General features: G+C 37.2%; 1 protein-coding gene across 1 annotated transcript in view; it reads left to right on the top strand.

Annotated features, from left to right (window-relative positions):
• LOC136877767 (restin homolog) overlaps positions 1-15,249 on the top strand; it is a 151,466-nt gene that overhangs the window by 97,652 nt on the left and 38,565 nt on the right. Inside the window, exon 10 of the mRNA XM_068228738.1 lies at positions 4,442-4,642. Within this exon, the coding sequence (XP_068084839.1) occupies positions 4,442-4,642 (201 nt within the window). The remainder of the gene's footprint in view (positions 1-4,441; positions 4,643-15,249) is intronic.

Below are 15,249 nucleotides of genomic sequence, written 5' to 3'. Positions count from 1 at the left end.
ACCAAAAGTACTGTACACTAGGCATGTAAACATGTACGAAATTAAATTTGCAAGCACATAAATCACAGGAAATAAACAAACAGTTTAACCAACATGACTATTAAGAAAGGATAACCGGGAAGCGGCTGGGAACCATATCCAGGCGGTGGAAGGTATTGGTAACACTGAAGAAGCGAAGTCAATGTAATCCTAAACTTTACTTAACAAGTTAGATTTGATTTCATATATAAAGCAATAACCAAGATACAATTAAAATAATGACGGCATAATTTCAACAACCATTACAATTTACATGAGGGTAGCTTTTAGTAATTAAATTTATTTTACACCGGAACATCACACATGACGTTCCACTGTCGTGGCGTTACCTTTAAAAACCCAAAACAGTTCGAAATAAATAAAGGAAAGTAACGTTATACTAAAGTGAAGAGATACATCTAAGGAGGAAAAATAATTTACGTATAATCATGGAGCAGAGCATCTTCAGTGGGTAGCCCCCTCAAAAACACTTCTGAGAAAGGGTACCCGACCTAAAGATGAATATTCCATGATGAAGCGGAATTAATGAGATAGTCCCGAGAAAAATATTACTGATAAGGATTACTTCGAAAGGCGTATAACATTTAATTTACAAAACAACAAACGGGAACTATCTCTTAACAAGGTGAGGTGACTTACCGAAACAGCTAAGTCATAATTATAACATTTGGAAGCAGAAGGAAACACGGGTATGCTCCGGCAAGATAAATTAAATGAAACACTACATCTGAAACTGAATACCAGAAAAGTTAAAAAATAATAATCAGTGCTTACCGGATGGTGGGGCCCAGAAGACCCGTACCTTGGAAGGTGACCGTTCCCTTCAGTGGTCAAACAGAAAAGACGCCCTCGCAGAGCAAGGCTCCAGCGACAACGCTTCTCCCCGGAAATTATGAAATATTACCACGGCCAATGAGCGTACGATGATTTCCTTCACCTACCAATCACATTTCCTTTTATTTTCTCCAATAGGAGCGCAGAAAAAAATAGTGCTGACAAAGAACATTTAGGAAGCCTCTAGAAAAATTACGAAATTTGTGCAACTTTACGAAACCGGAAATCTCATTTGTGCAACTTTACGAAACCGGAAATCTCCCACGCCGATGTGGCGCGTGTGGTACAGGATGCACCAGAATTACAATGACAATCAAATAATTTTAAAATCATATCGACTTCAAACAAATTAAACAATTCCAAAATTCACATACTGAGGAAAACCAAAACAAACAATTGAATAAATCCTTTACATACATAATTTATCACCGTCTTCCGAGTCCAAATAATCAAATCCCAATAATCACAACAATAAATATAAAGTAGATAATTACAGGCCGGTCAGCTTTATGTGTTGTTTGTAAGCTCTGGGGAAGCATTCTTTCTGATTATAATAGGCATGTTTGCAAAATTACAAACTGATTTAATAGAAGGTAGTTGATTCAGGTGGTCAAATGGACTGTATCACTTTGACCTATCCCAAGCTTTTGTTAGGGAGACATAGGATACAATGGGGTTTACTGGACTAGACAAAAGAGTGGTTAAATGGGTGGCTAAATTTCTAGAAAATAAAACTCAGTAGAATTAGAGTAGGTGAAGTGTTATCTGATCCTGTAATGATTAACAGACAGATTCCCACAGGGCAGTATTATTCAACCTTTTTTCTTATATACAACGTATGAATAATATGACTAAAGAACTGGAATTACAGATAAGGCTATTTGCAGATGATGTTATACTATATAGAATTGTAAATACAGTACGTAACAGGATTGTAATCAAATACAAAAAGACTTCTTCAGTGTTGTGAGATGGACAGCAGACTATGGTATGTTGGTAAATGGGATGAAAAGCCAAGTTGTAAGTTTCACCAAGATGAAAAGTCCTCTCAGTTTTAATTAATGTGTTGATGGGGTGGCAGATAAAGGAACTCCTATGATTATTATTATTATTATTATTATTATTATTATTATTATTATTATTATTATTATTATTATTATTATTATTATTATTATTATTATTATTATTATTATTATTATAATGTAATAAGCTTGAGTGGACTTTTTAAAAGCAGATAAGATCATAGTATGAAAATAAAGTTGGAAATCAAGAGGATATAATTGATACAATTTATCAAGGGAAATATCTGATAAATTTCCAAGTTCTTTTAAATCTTTTAAGAAAAGGCTAGGTAAACAAATTGGTAGAGAATCTGCCTCTTGGACAACAGCCCTAAATGAAGATCAATGAAGGACAGTTTGTTCCATAAAACCTTATTCTTTGGGGTACTGTACAATCGAAACAGAATGGTAGAAGACAGAAACTTTGATTTAAAGATGTCCAGAAAAGTAACTTAAGAAACTGTAAGGTGAAGAGTGTTGTGTCTGAACATCTGACAGGTGAACTCTCCATGCAACATCATGCAGTGTGTGACATAGCCAAAGAGCCGGCCTCGTGGTGTAGGGGTAGCGTGCCTGCCTCTTACCCGGAGGCCCCGGGTTCGATTCCCGGCCAGGTCAGGGATTTTTATCTGGACCTGAGGGCTGGTTCGAGGTCCACTCAGCCTACATGATTAGAATTGAGGAGCTATCTGACGGTGAGATAGCGGCCCCGGTTTAGGAAGCCAAGAATAACGGCCGAGAGAATTCGTCGTGCTGACCACACGACACCTCGTAATCTGCAGGCCTTCGGGCTGAGCAGCGGTCGCTTGGTAGGCCAAGGCTCTTCAAGGGCTGTAGTGCCATGGGGTTTGGTTTGGTTTTTTGGACATAGCCAAAGAGTTATTTCAGATGCACTGAACTTGCCCAAAAAATTTAATGCAATGTGTGATGCTACCTTCATGTGTCAGAGATAGAATGTCTGGCTCACAATCACAAGTTTGTGGGTTTGATCCAAGCCAAAATAGACAGAGTTTGAAGGGTAGGTAACAATATTATGATAATTGCTGGCATATGGCCACTTCTGGTATCCGCTCAATAAGATTAGCGCTGCCTTAGAAACTATCAGCCTGCCCGATGGTCTAGGAATACCATACATGCCTCTTACCGGGAGACCTCAGAGGGCTGATTTGAAGTCTACTAAGGCTAGGTGAGAACAATTGAGAAGCTGTCTGGTGGTAGGATAGCAGCCTCGCCTGTAAAGCCAAAACTAACAGCCAAGATGACTCGTTATGCTGACCACGTGTCACTTTGTTATCTGCAGGCTTCAGCCCATTGGGGCTCTAGTGCCATGAAGTTCATTTTCATTTGGTTAGAGATTATCTGGTAGAGTTCCCCTTTCCTGCTATAGCAGCACAATAGTTAATGCCTAAACATCACCATCTCAGAAGGTCTGCAGTCCAGTAGTTCATGCCATACGATGAATATCATCACCATCATCCTCATCCTCATCTTTATTATCATTGTTGTTGGTTTCCAAGGCAAGGCACAGTTTCTTTTATTTTTGTGCCTTTAAATTATCACAGACGTTCACCAAAGGCCAAGATTTCTCCTCGCTTCTTTCATTATTCTTTTTTGGTGCCATTTCCTCACAGAAGGTTGATGACCATCATGAAGTAAATTTTCCTATTTCGTGTTTCCTGTATCAGGGTTGCCATGTTGTGGATGGTGAACCACTGTCTTCATCCAGGATAATCTTCTCCATCCATGTCCACTTCCCTTCTATCGTGTCTTCTCTGGCCAGATCTAACAGGCTATATTTTTCATTTCGGAAGATCTGACTGAAATGGGATGCTTTCCTGTTTTTTATGAGAGTTAAGAGTATGATACATCTGCATTTCAAACGGCTTCATTCCGTTCATTGATGAAACCTTTATTGTCCTTCCTTCAACACCAAAAAGCAAAGCAAGTAACACACAACACTTCACAACACGTCAATCAGTTTAGAATTGGAATTCATGGCTGCACATAAGATGTTTTAATTTCAGAAACACTATTCTGGTTAAGATACCTGGGTACTCGAAATGTGACACCCTTTCTGAATGTTAATTTCCATGCATTTAGTTTTCTGAATGTTGTTCTAATTTGTTAGCTAGGCCTAGTATGATGGTGTCATATTTGTAAAAGGTGTGTTTATTAGTTTCCCATTGATCTCACTTCTTTTATCAACTTCATCAAGGGCAGTTCAAAAAAATAGCTTCAGAGTATAAGGTAAAAAACACTGGAGAGAGAATACAACCTTGCTTCACACTTTATCTACTTATCTTTCAATATCATCAGTAACTTGGACTTCAATTTTGATGTCAGTTGTCTGGTTCCAATACAGCTTCTTGATGATGTTCACATCATTAGTGTTAAGCCTTTCTTTTATCAATGAAGACCTTGAAACATGATATTCATAAATTTTACTGCATTTGTACCTTGCTCTATGAGTATGCTGAAATGAGAATGAAGTCTGGTGGTCATTGCAGAACAATAAGCTCCAGGAACAACTTCAAGAGGCTAAACTCCAAGAGCAAGCACAGAATGATGAACTCCAGCAGCAAGTCCACATGCTTCAGCTAGCAGTTATGGATGCTAAAGATCAATGTAATAAAGCTCAGGTGCAGATGAAGGAGTTTGCTGCTGCAAATAATCAACTTAAAGCAACATGCAAGAACTTAGAGACTGAGGTATAGTTACTAATTGATTATAAAACTAGAAAATCAGCTGGCATAGATAAGGTTTTGGGGGATATACTAAAGATAATGGGTTGGGATATGGTACCGTATCTGATGTACTTATTTTATTATTGTTTGCATGAAGGAGCTATACCAAATGAATGGAGAGTTGCTATAGTAGCCCCTGTGTATAAAAAAAAGGGTAATAGATATAACGCTGAAAATTACAGGCCAGTAAGTTTGACATGCATTGCATGTAAGCTCTGGGAAAGCATTCTTTCTGATTACATTAGACATGTTTGTAAAATTAATAACTGCTTTGATAGAAGGCAGTTTGGGTTTAGGAAAGGTTATTCCAATGAAGCTCAACTTGTAGGATTCCAGCAAGATATAGCAGATATCCTGGATTCAGGAGGTCAAATGGACTGTATCGTGATTGACCTATCTAGGACATTTGATAGGGTAGATCATGGGAGACTACTGGCAAAAATGAGTGCAATTGGACTTGACAAAAGAGTGACTGAATGGGTGGCTCTGTTTCTAGATATAGAACTCAGAGAATTAGAGTAGGCAAAGCTTTATCTGTCCCTGTAACAATTAAGAGGGGAATTCCTCGAGGCAGTATTATTGGACCTTTATGTTTTCTTATATATATCAATGATATGCATAAAGAAGTGGAATCAGAGATAAGGCTTTTTGCAGATGATGTTATTCTGTACAGAGTAATAAATAAGTTACAAGATTGTGAGTAACTGCAAAATGACCTTGACAACGTTGTTGGATGGTATGATGATAAACGGGGTTAAAAGTCAGGTTGTGAGTTTCACAAATAGGAAAAGTCCTCTCAGTTTTAATTACTGCGTTGATGTGGTGAAAGTTCCTTTTGGGGATCATTTTAAGTATCTAAGTGTTAATATAGGGAAAGATCTTCATTGGGGTAATCACATATGTATGATTGTAAATAAAGGGTACAGATCTCTGCACATAGTTATGAGGCTATTTAGGGGTTGTAGTCAGGATGTAAAGGAGAGGGCATATAAGTCTCTGGTAAGACCGATGGCATGGAATGACATGAGTGGACAAACAAGTTTTTTTTTGCCAGTGGTTTTACATCGCAACGACACAGATAGGTCTTATGGCGATGATGGGATAAGAAAGGCTTAGGAGTTGGAAGGAAGTGGCAGTGGCCTTCATTAAGCTACAGCTCCAACATTTGCCTGGTGTGAAAATGGGAAACCATGGAAAACCATATTCAGGGCTGCCAACAGTGGGATTCAAACCCACTATCTCTGGGATGTAAGCTCACTGCCGCACGCCTCTAACCGTATGGCCAACACGCCTGGTACGAATAAGTTTGAGTGGTGTCTTTGAAGGTAGGAAAGATCACAATATGAAGATAAAGTTGGAATTCAAGAGGACAAATTGGGGCAAATATTCATTTATAGGAAGGGAAGTTAGGGATTGGAATAACTTACCTAGGGAGATGTTCAATAAATTTCCAATTTCTTTGCAATCATTTAAGGAAAGGCTAGGAAAACAACAGATACGGAATCTGCCACTTCGGTGACTGCCCTAAATGCAGATCAGTAGTGATTGATTGAATAAATAGCTATTAATTGTTCTTACAAATTTGTTTATCAGGCTGTGAACTGGATCATATTCTCATTAGAAGAGATAATTTTATGTTTCTGATATTCATTTGAGAAATATATCTCGATGATTTATAGAAGATACAGGCTGAATCACCTAAAACTTGCACCCCAAATATTTCTGGAATGGAAGGTGGTATTGATGTGCTGTTTTCACAGAAATGAAATGTAACCTAAGGTTCATTATTATAGCAAATACACAGATTTTAATAATTATTAGAATGGGTATTTATTTTAGAAAGTTACATTTTTCAAATGAAGCAATGCCTATTGACATTAACAAAATGAAACTAGAGTAAATTAGAATGTGTGATGTTTTTTCAGGATTCTAGTATAAGTAGTTTACAAGCTATCATTGTTTGAAAATAGTAAATACTGGCAGTTGTGTGCCCCACATGTCAGTACCAACTTAATAAAGAAGTGAATAAACAAATTCCTTTTATTCTGGAGAAGAACGACAATTCGCCTTCAAAGGTTCTATTCAAAATGACGACCACCAGCTTACTTTCAAGCTTCCAGTCTGCTATGAAAAGACTGATGAACACGTTCTATCATTTCATAAGAAATGTCAGTGCAAGCAGTAGTCATATGTTGTTTCATACCATCCAGTATAATTGTTATGTCCTTGTAAACAGTATCTTTTAACTTCCCCCTGCGAAAAAAATCTACAAGGATTAAATTTGGTGAATGGACCAGCGAAGGTCTCCTTCGTTCAGTCTAAGTGATTAGAAATAATTGGCAAAGATAAGCTGTAGTACGTCATGCACTATTATGCATTAACTCTCTTGGTGCCAGGCGGTAGTACGAGCTCCGCCCTTTAAATTGCCAGAGCCGATCTGGTCGGCCGTTAACAATCCAGTCGGAAGTTGCCAGAGCCGATTACATCGGCCGGCTTAAAATTCTGTGATACACGTAATTTTGAGGCAACCTATAGTGGAGTGCATACTTTTGTTACAACCTGTAGTAAAGGGGCTACACGTTATTGTGTGCCTGGCCTTGCTTTGGCAGTTCTAAGAGGGTGTTATACCTTTCACAAGAGTCGTTTCCTGTGTTTACAAATACCGCTAAACGGTCAGTAAAAGATTGCTCCTTGCAGTGAGTGGATGTGTGATAGGAAAATGGCATGTTATTCACGTGATAATTTTTCAGCAGGTATTGATGACAATAAATTAATGCAGTATTTAGAACAGTGCAAAGTTAACGCTGATGATTTATCGGATAGCGATAGGGAATTTAGTTCAGAGAGTAGCGATGAAATTATACCAGACACGTCCGCGGAATCACCGCAGCTAAAGAAGAGACGTTTAATTGTATCTAACAGCACTAAAGCTACTCTGAATATGGTGGTAGATGAAACTAGTGATAACGAATATGATGATGATGATGATGATGATGATGATGATGATGTCTCTGGAGAACATTTTGTGGAAATTTGTCCCAATGAACCCGACAACATTCCTCAACCTCCTGTCTCCTTCAAGGAAGTTCTTGGACCTAAACATGCCCTACCGTCTGATTTTCCGCCCATATCACACTTCAATTTACTTTTCACTTACTCTCTGCTAAACCTTATAGTCACATATAGCCCTCTATCATTACCTAAATGCCGGTCTCCGCGGGCCAAGTTTAGCGTGCCTGCCTTTCACCCGGAGGTCATGGGTTCGATTCCCGCCCAGGTCAAGAATTTTCGCCTGGTCCTGAAGGTTGGTTTGAGGTTCACTCAATCTAAGTGACCCTAAGTGATTGCAATTGAGGAGATATCTGAGTGTGAGAGGACCCCGGTCTGGAAAACCAAGAATAATTACTGAGAGGATCTGTCTCACTGACCATGATTCACCTCGTAAACTGCAGGTACCGAACTGAGCAGCGGTCGCTTAGTAGGTCAAAGCAAATCAGGGATTTAGTGCCATACATTTCTTAATTTCGTAAATTCTGTTGTATTGTAAAATTATTTTTCTAATATATACTACTACCGAAAACGAGAAACTATTTTTTCTGAAAACAAAAACTATAATATCAACTATTATTTTTTACTTATTTAATAATTCAGAATTATTTTAATACTGTCTTGTCCGCACATAGAAAATTTGTTGTCAGTATTTGCCAAAGATCGATACATTCACGCGAATTTTATCGGTGAGTAAAATTGTCTTGTTTTTACTAGTGACATATGTTTGAATTTTTATTTTTTACGTTTTTATTTTTCTCGTTCAAATTAGTTATTCTATAGAATTGTGTTTAGAAATACATTATACATAATTACGTATATTCTTTTGTATCGTAAATTATTTTTTCAAAGTAGATATTGAGAGAGAAAGTGCGAAAATATTTTTCTCTTCCTAAAAATAAACGTTATCGACAACTATAAATCAAGAATAAAAGGTCTTTGACCCTTGATATCTCTCCAAACCAGTTTCTTATTCTACGTAGTCGATATGTAGAAAATTTCATGCCGGTATTTGCTATACACCGGTAGATATACGCGAATTTTAAAATACATGTATTTCCACTGAAAACGGCCTGGCACTTTACAGTAGTAGAGTGGAGGCGGAGCTCTGGCCTCTTCCAGCTGATGGGGAGCGGCCGACTAGATCGGCTCTTGGCTCCAAGAGGGTTAAACAGCCATCATGCTGATAGCACATGTTCCTCCTAGTCTGCAGTGGAAAGTGTTCTAAAATCTGTGGAAATTGATTTGTTAAGAGATTGAAATACTTTTGAGAATCTAGTGTTCTTCTACGACAAAAGGGCCTATGAGCTGATGGTTCATTATTCCACACTCCATATTTAAACTCCATGGACGCTGATGTTCCACCTGACAAAGCCAATGGGGATTGTTTACAGATGAATAGTGCATGTTTCGGAGGTTTACTTGTCCATGGTTTGTAAATGTTACTTCATCACTAAACAAGTTACATGATAAATCTGGTGTATCTTGACTTAATGCCCATATACAAATGTTAACACGATTTTCAAAATCATTCCCATGCAGCTCTTGATACAGAAAGACATGATATGGATGGAACTTATGACAGTGGGAAATGCGTACTATGCTTACCTGTTTCATGCTACTTTATTGTGTGATTGTATGGGAATTAATGTGCAGATCTACAGCAACAGCAGCTAGAACATTAATATCACCCTCTTCTCCAGTCACTCATTTGTCTGTGTTATGTTTTTTAGGTGTTACACTTCCAGTTTCACGTAATTGTTTGAAGAGGTTCACAAATAATTGTCAAAATCAGCATCATCTATTGGGAAATTGTTCTGCATGCAGAACAAAAGAACGAACAGCATTCTTGCTTCATTCTCCAAACACCATTAACGTGTTGGCTTTTTCAGCATTGATATATACCAACTTCCACCACATCCTAGTCTGGCTCTTTGGCTGAATGTGGTCAGTGTAGTGCTGTTTGGTTCAGAGGGCCCTCGGTTCGATTCCCGGCCATGTCGGAGATTTTATTCTTAAATGGTTAATTCACCTGGCTCGGGGCTGGGTGTTTGTACTGTTCCGAACATCCATACAACTCACATACCACATACAACACTAGCCTCTACTACAATAACACGCAGTATCCTATACCCAGCAGATGCCGCTCACTCTTGTCGGAGGGTCTGCCTGACAAGGGCTGCACCAGACTAGAAATAGCTACACAAAATTATTATTACCACATCTTACATCTTGAACTATCAGAAAGTAACTGACAAGGAAGTATTAGTGCAATCAGTGTACTGTAAAGGAAACAAACATAAGAACATCATAACCTCCTAACTAAGCAGCTGAATGGAGCAAACAACTGTTGGTATTTACAATTTTCAACCTATGATAGCTCAAACTACTTGTAAAAAAAAAAAAAGGCCACCCTTGACATTATAATTTTACTTTTATTTTATTAATGTCAGTAGGGATTGTTCAATTTGAAAAATGTAATTTTCTTAAATAATACACATTCTAATAATTATTAAAATCTGTGTATGGGCTACAATTATGAACTCTTGTTTTTGCTTCATTTCTGTGAAAACAGCACATTGATAGCATCTTCCATTTCAGAAATATTTGGGGTGCAAGTTTTAGGTGATACACCTTGTATAAGACTCTGCTTAAGTACTGTCTTATCCTAGAATAACCATTACAGACAATATTGAGTAAATTTCTCTGTCTTGCTAAAATACAACTGGTGATTGTTATTTAAACAAGTTGCATATCTGATCATCAAAATACCTTTAACTGAAAATTAGACATGATTTCTGAGAGATTGTACAGGTCAAAGATTTTCTTTCTCTCTAATACTTGTATGATATGTCTCTTTCATTTTTTAGAACAGAAACAACAACATGATATCTTCGAAACAGAATATGTCATTTTACAACATATCTACCTACAATTAGTGGTGTAAAGTGATTTTGGAGCAAGTAATCTCTCTACCATTTCTCTTCCTTCTTTCCATGCAGTCCAGTCTGTCACAAAATTGTGTTTTTTCTTATTCCTTATATGAAGTCCCATGTTCTTTTTATGACTGCAAAGCTATTCAGTTACCACTTGAACTTCGAGCTGTTTCCAGACTTATCCAGAAACTCCTTTTCAATTGATATCAGCGCAAGTCCATTCAATCTTCCTTGTCCCTGTGTGAATCTAGGGTAAGTATTAATTAAGAGAGAGTAACCTCCTGTGGGATTCTGGAATGTATATTAGGATATTCATATCTGTAGTAAATTCTCCGAATTTTTGTAACATCTTTCCCACTAGATGTTTTGGTAGGTTATTATTTATCATTAAAAATAATGTCTTACAAGATACTCAAGATACTCTTTAATTCAATTTCATACTTTAATTTCATCACAATCATTAACTTACATTTAATCCCTATTACACAATGTTGATGACAACAACAACAACAACAACAACAACAATAATAAAACTACAAATACACTTCCATGATTGGCATTGATGGCACCAGAAAATGCACTGGAAAATAATGTAATAGAAAATTACTGGTAGACTAGGCAGCCCATTAAATGCTCATTAAACAACTCTTATATAATTTCCCAAACAACTGAACTACAATAATAATAATAATAATAACAACAATAATAATATTAAATCTATAAGTACCATCCACAGTAGCCAGTGACATCACTGGAACATGACATAACAGAAAGTTACCAACAAACTAGCCAGCTGGACTCGCGTCAGTGACAGAGCATCACACCACCTCACACTCTTTGTTAAAGTAGCAAGGAGGGAGGACGTACTTCTGAAGAAAAGAACATTACATGTAACTTACAAACACCAACACTTAATATACCGGTAACATTATTAGCATGTCTTGAAACATTGAGAAAATATGTTGTGGGTATACACGAGTCCATTAAAATTGACATACATCCAGTACTTGTGTGTCACTTTTCCTTTTAAGAAAATCATAGTCTTAATATAAAACAGTACATTCTTATGATGTCTTTTTGGTGTAGCTTTTATCTTTTCCATTTATAATTTAAGGTTAAAGATGACCCAATACAAGGTTCAAAACTAGTCGTGATGTAATGAATAATATTATACAGTATTCAATAGGTGGATTTTCTCGTCCTTGTTGATAGTGATAAATCAATATGGACCAAAATGAAATTCATTTCATATGACCACATGTCACCTCATAATCTGCAGGCTTCAGACTGAGCAGCAGCGGCTTGGTAAGCCAAGGTCCTTCGAGGCTGTTGCACCATGGTGTTTGGTTTGGTTTTATATGGTATTAGACATGCTGATGAACCCTAATTATATGCAACACCATTAAAGGTCTTCAAGAACTGCTCAATAGAATTCATCTTAGTGGATTAAGAAAGTAGTATTGATGTTTGAACCCTAATTAGCAGAAGTAGCCATGAAGGTGCCTAAATTTCATTGAATATTCAACATATAAAAGTACCATAACAGACAATCTGGACTTTGAAATAGAGATCAAGCCCCATACTGAGATTTCTAGATCATTTTTCCAAAATATAAGGTCATTCTTTTGTGATGGTAATTATAGACCTCAAACTCAGGCCAAGGTTTATGAAGTGTTATATCTGGTCAATATTGCTGTATAGAGTAGAGACCTGGACTGTGAAAGCTTCCTCCATAAATAGATTACAGGCCTCTGAAATGTGGTTATACAAGAGAATGCTTGGGATACCCTGGACCGAGCAAGTGGCTTAGCGGTTTGGGTCATGGGAGATAGTGGGTTTCAACCCTACTGTCAGCAGCCCTGAAGATGGTTTTCCATGGTTTCCTATTTTAATACCAGGCAAATGCTGGGGCTGTATCTTAATTAAAGCCACAGTCGCTTCCTTCCCACTCCTAGCCCTTTCCTATCCCATCGTCGCCATAAGACCTATCCGCTTCAATGCGACGTAAAGCAGATTCTGAAAATAAGAAGAGTACCCTGGACAGATCTAGTAACAAATAATTAAGAGTTAAGGGGAGTTACAGCAGAACAAGAGCTGGCAAACATCAGGAAAACAGCGTATTAAAGCAATGTTCTAAAGGGCAGAAAGTACATCTGATATTACATGGCAAAATAAAAGGTAAATGAAGAGCTGATAGACTACCAATATCATGGCTCCAAAACATGAAAGGCTTGACTGGCTTTCACAACATTAAATAACTCTTCAGATTAGCTGAGGAAAGGGGTACTTTGTCCAGAGTGACTGCCAGTATTTGAGACTGAAATCACTGAAGAAAAAGATTTCTTTGACTGAAAATCCCATTGTTTTGCCTGTTCAAACAACAGCCATCACTACAAATAGATTCTTCAAAGCAGAGGGAAAGGAGAGGTGTGCAGCATTGAACAGACAGGTAAATTCATAGTAGATCCTAAAGGAAGTGGTTGCTAGTATAACAGATTATGAAAACCTGCTCTCAGAGGAAAGAGAATGAAGATAGAAACAGAAGGTTGCAGTTGTTAATTGCCGGGAAGGATGAAATTTAAACACTGTAGTAACAATCCAACAATGAAGTTGTAAAATAAATAAGTCAGTATTAGCTTCTCTGACAGCTGTTCATAAACGCCATAAATGCATCAGAAAACTTCAATCGTTTGCATGTCTTCCTGCCAAAAACCTAAAGATAGTGCAACCAGGACTGAATTTAATTACTGAGCCCTAGAGATGTGCCCTTAGCCCATTTCTGAAAATGTATGTATACTATCAACTGAAAATGAGGGTAATCAGCAATTTAGTGATTTCTGATATCTTTTCCATTAACAAATTTGTCTATGACCTTTGTAATACAATCACACAGTTAATTCATATCCAAAGGCAAGTACAACAAGATGGACCAAGTGTTATTGAATTTTATATGATCATAAATCACTTTTCATCCTTGCAAGGGCCTAAGACCACCTCATATCCAAGTAATCAAAACAGGAGTACAGTATATAAATCTTCAAAGCAATGAGAACTGTCATAAAGATGTTTTTGTTTTTGCTAGTGATTTAACACTGTACTAACACCAGGAAGGGCTTCGGGGATATAAGGTTGGGAAAGAGCCAGGATTGGGAAAGTAGAAGTCATGGCTTTAATTAAGGCACTGCCCTAGTATTTGCCTGGTGTGAAAATGGGGAAACTATAGAAAATCATCTTTAGGGCTGCCAAAAGTGGAATTTGAATGCACCATCTATCAAATGGAAGTCCAGTGCTATGTGACTCAAACCATGCAACCAACTCACTCAGTACCAAAGATGTTCAGTATTGAGAAGTTTGTTTACGTAGTAATGATAGACTATTATTTCCTTCTTCTAACTGAAAATTTGTAAGATGTATACATGATGTTCAATATGTTTTTCTAATATCTGATGTGTAAATCTATTGTAATTTGTCAGCTAATTTGTGAATTTCATTAGGCTGAGTTTATCTTGAGTTATATTTTAGAGAAAATCATTGTAAACAGATAACCTCATTGTTAAAAATGCTATACTGTTACAAACGGCATGGGAAAGGAAATATGACCAGTTATCTAGGTAATTTTCCCTAAAACCAAAATAGGTACTAGTACAAGCTTACCACAGTCTACAACGTAAATTTCTTAATGTAGAGATTTCTATCCTGACACAGAATGGAATAAAAGAAAGCAAAATAATTCTGCATATTTTGTGTACTGAATTGTCCACATGATATTCCAGTCGAACATTTTAGCATACATTATTTTAACAAGTAAGCAGTGGTGGCTTACGTTAAAATTCAACTGTGTGCGATAAGTGTTGTAGTCTGGAGTTGTGAGTCTAGTAGCACGATGTGCAAATTTATTGTCACACAGGCACACATAGTGTGTTTATACACAGTGGAGGACTCCTGTGTAACATCATTGTTTCTCTCAAGAATTTCTGCATGCAGTGACTTGGCTACTACCTTTCTGAGCTGATGCTAAGCTTGCACCTCTGAGATTTCCATCAGTTTCCTTTATAAAACAGTGGACAGAATGAAGAGAGATTTTCTTTAGATAGAATTACCAGTGTGCTACAGCAAATTAGCTCACAAAGAGAAGGTACCACTGCGTATAGGGTTGATTTGGTTTTCCTTTTACACACTGATTTATGACAGTATCAAGAACTTGTGAATGACATTTGACTATTAATGAAACTGACAAATATATAAGTTCACATTCTGTAGTCTAAACAATGCTAATTACTACTACTGATAAATATGTGAGGATTTTTTATTTATGTTTATGTTCATTGCAAAATGCTAGATTGCAAGAGCAATTACAAAGTGACAAAGTATGGGATAACAAATTTCAGGACCAAGTGAAATTGCTTCAGTTAGCAGTTATGACTGCTAAGGACAAAAGTGGTGCGGCTCACCAGCAGCTAAGGGAATATGCAGCTCAAAACAATCAGCTGGCAGCCAAGTGCAATGACTTGGAGATTGAGGCTCAGTAGGAAAAATTAGATGTTCCTGACTTTTTCTGTTCCTGTATCATAATGGTACTCTTATTTA

This window comes from Anabrus simplex, chromosome 7, assembly GCF_040414725.1.
Source record: "Anabrus simplex isolate iqAnaSimp1 chromosome 7, ASM4041472v1, whole genome shotgun sequence".
Classification (NCBI taxonomy): domain Eukaryota; kingdom Metazoa; phylum Arthropoda; class Insecta; order Orthoptera; family Tettigoniidae; genus Anabrus; species Anabrus simplex.
This window is presented reverse-complemented; position numbering and strand designations above follow the sequence as displayed.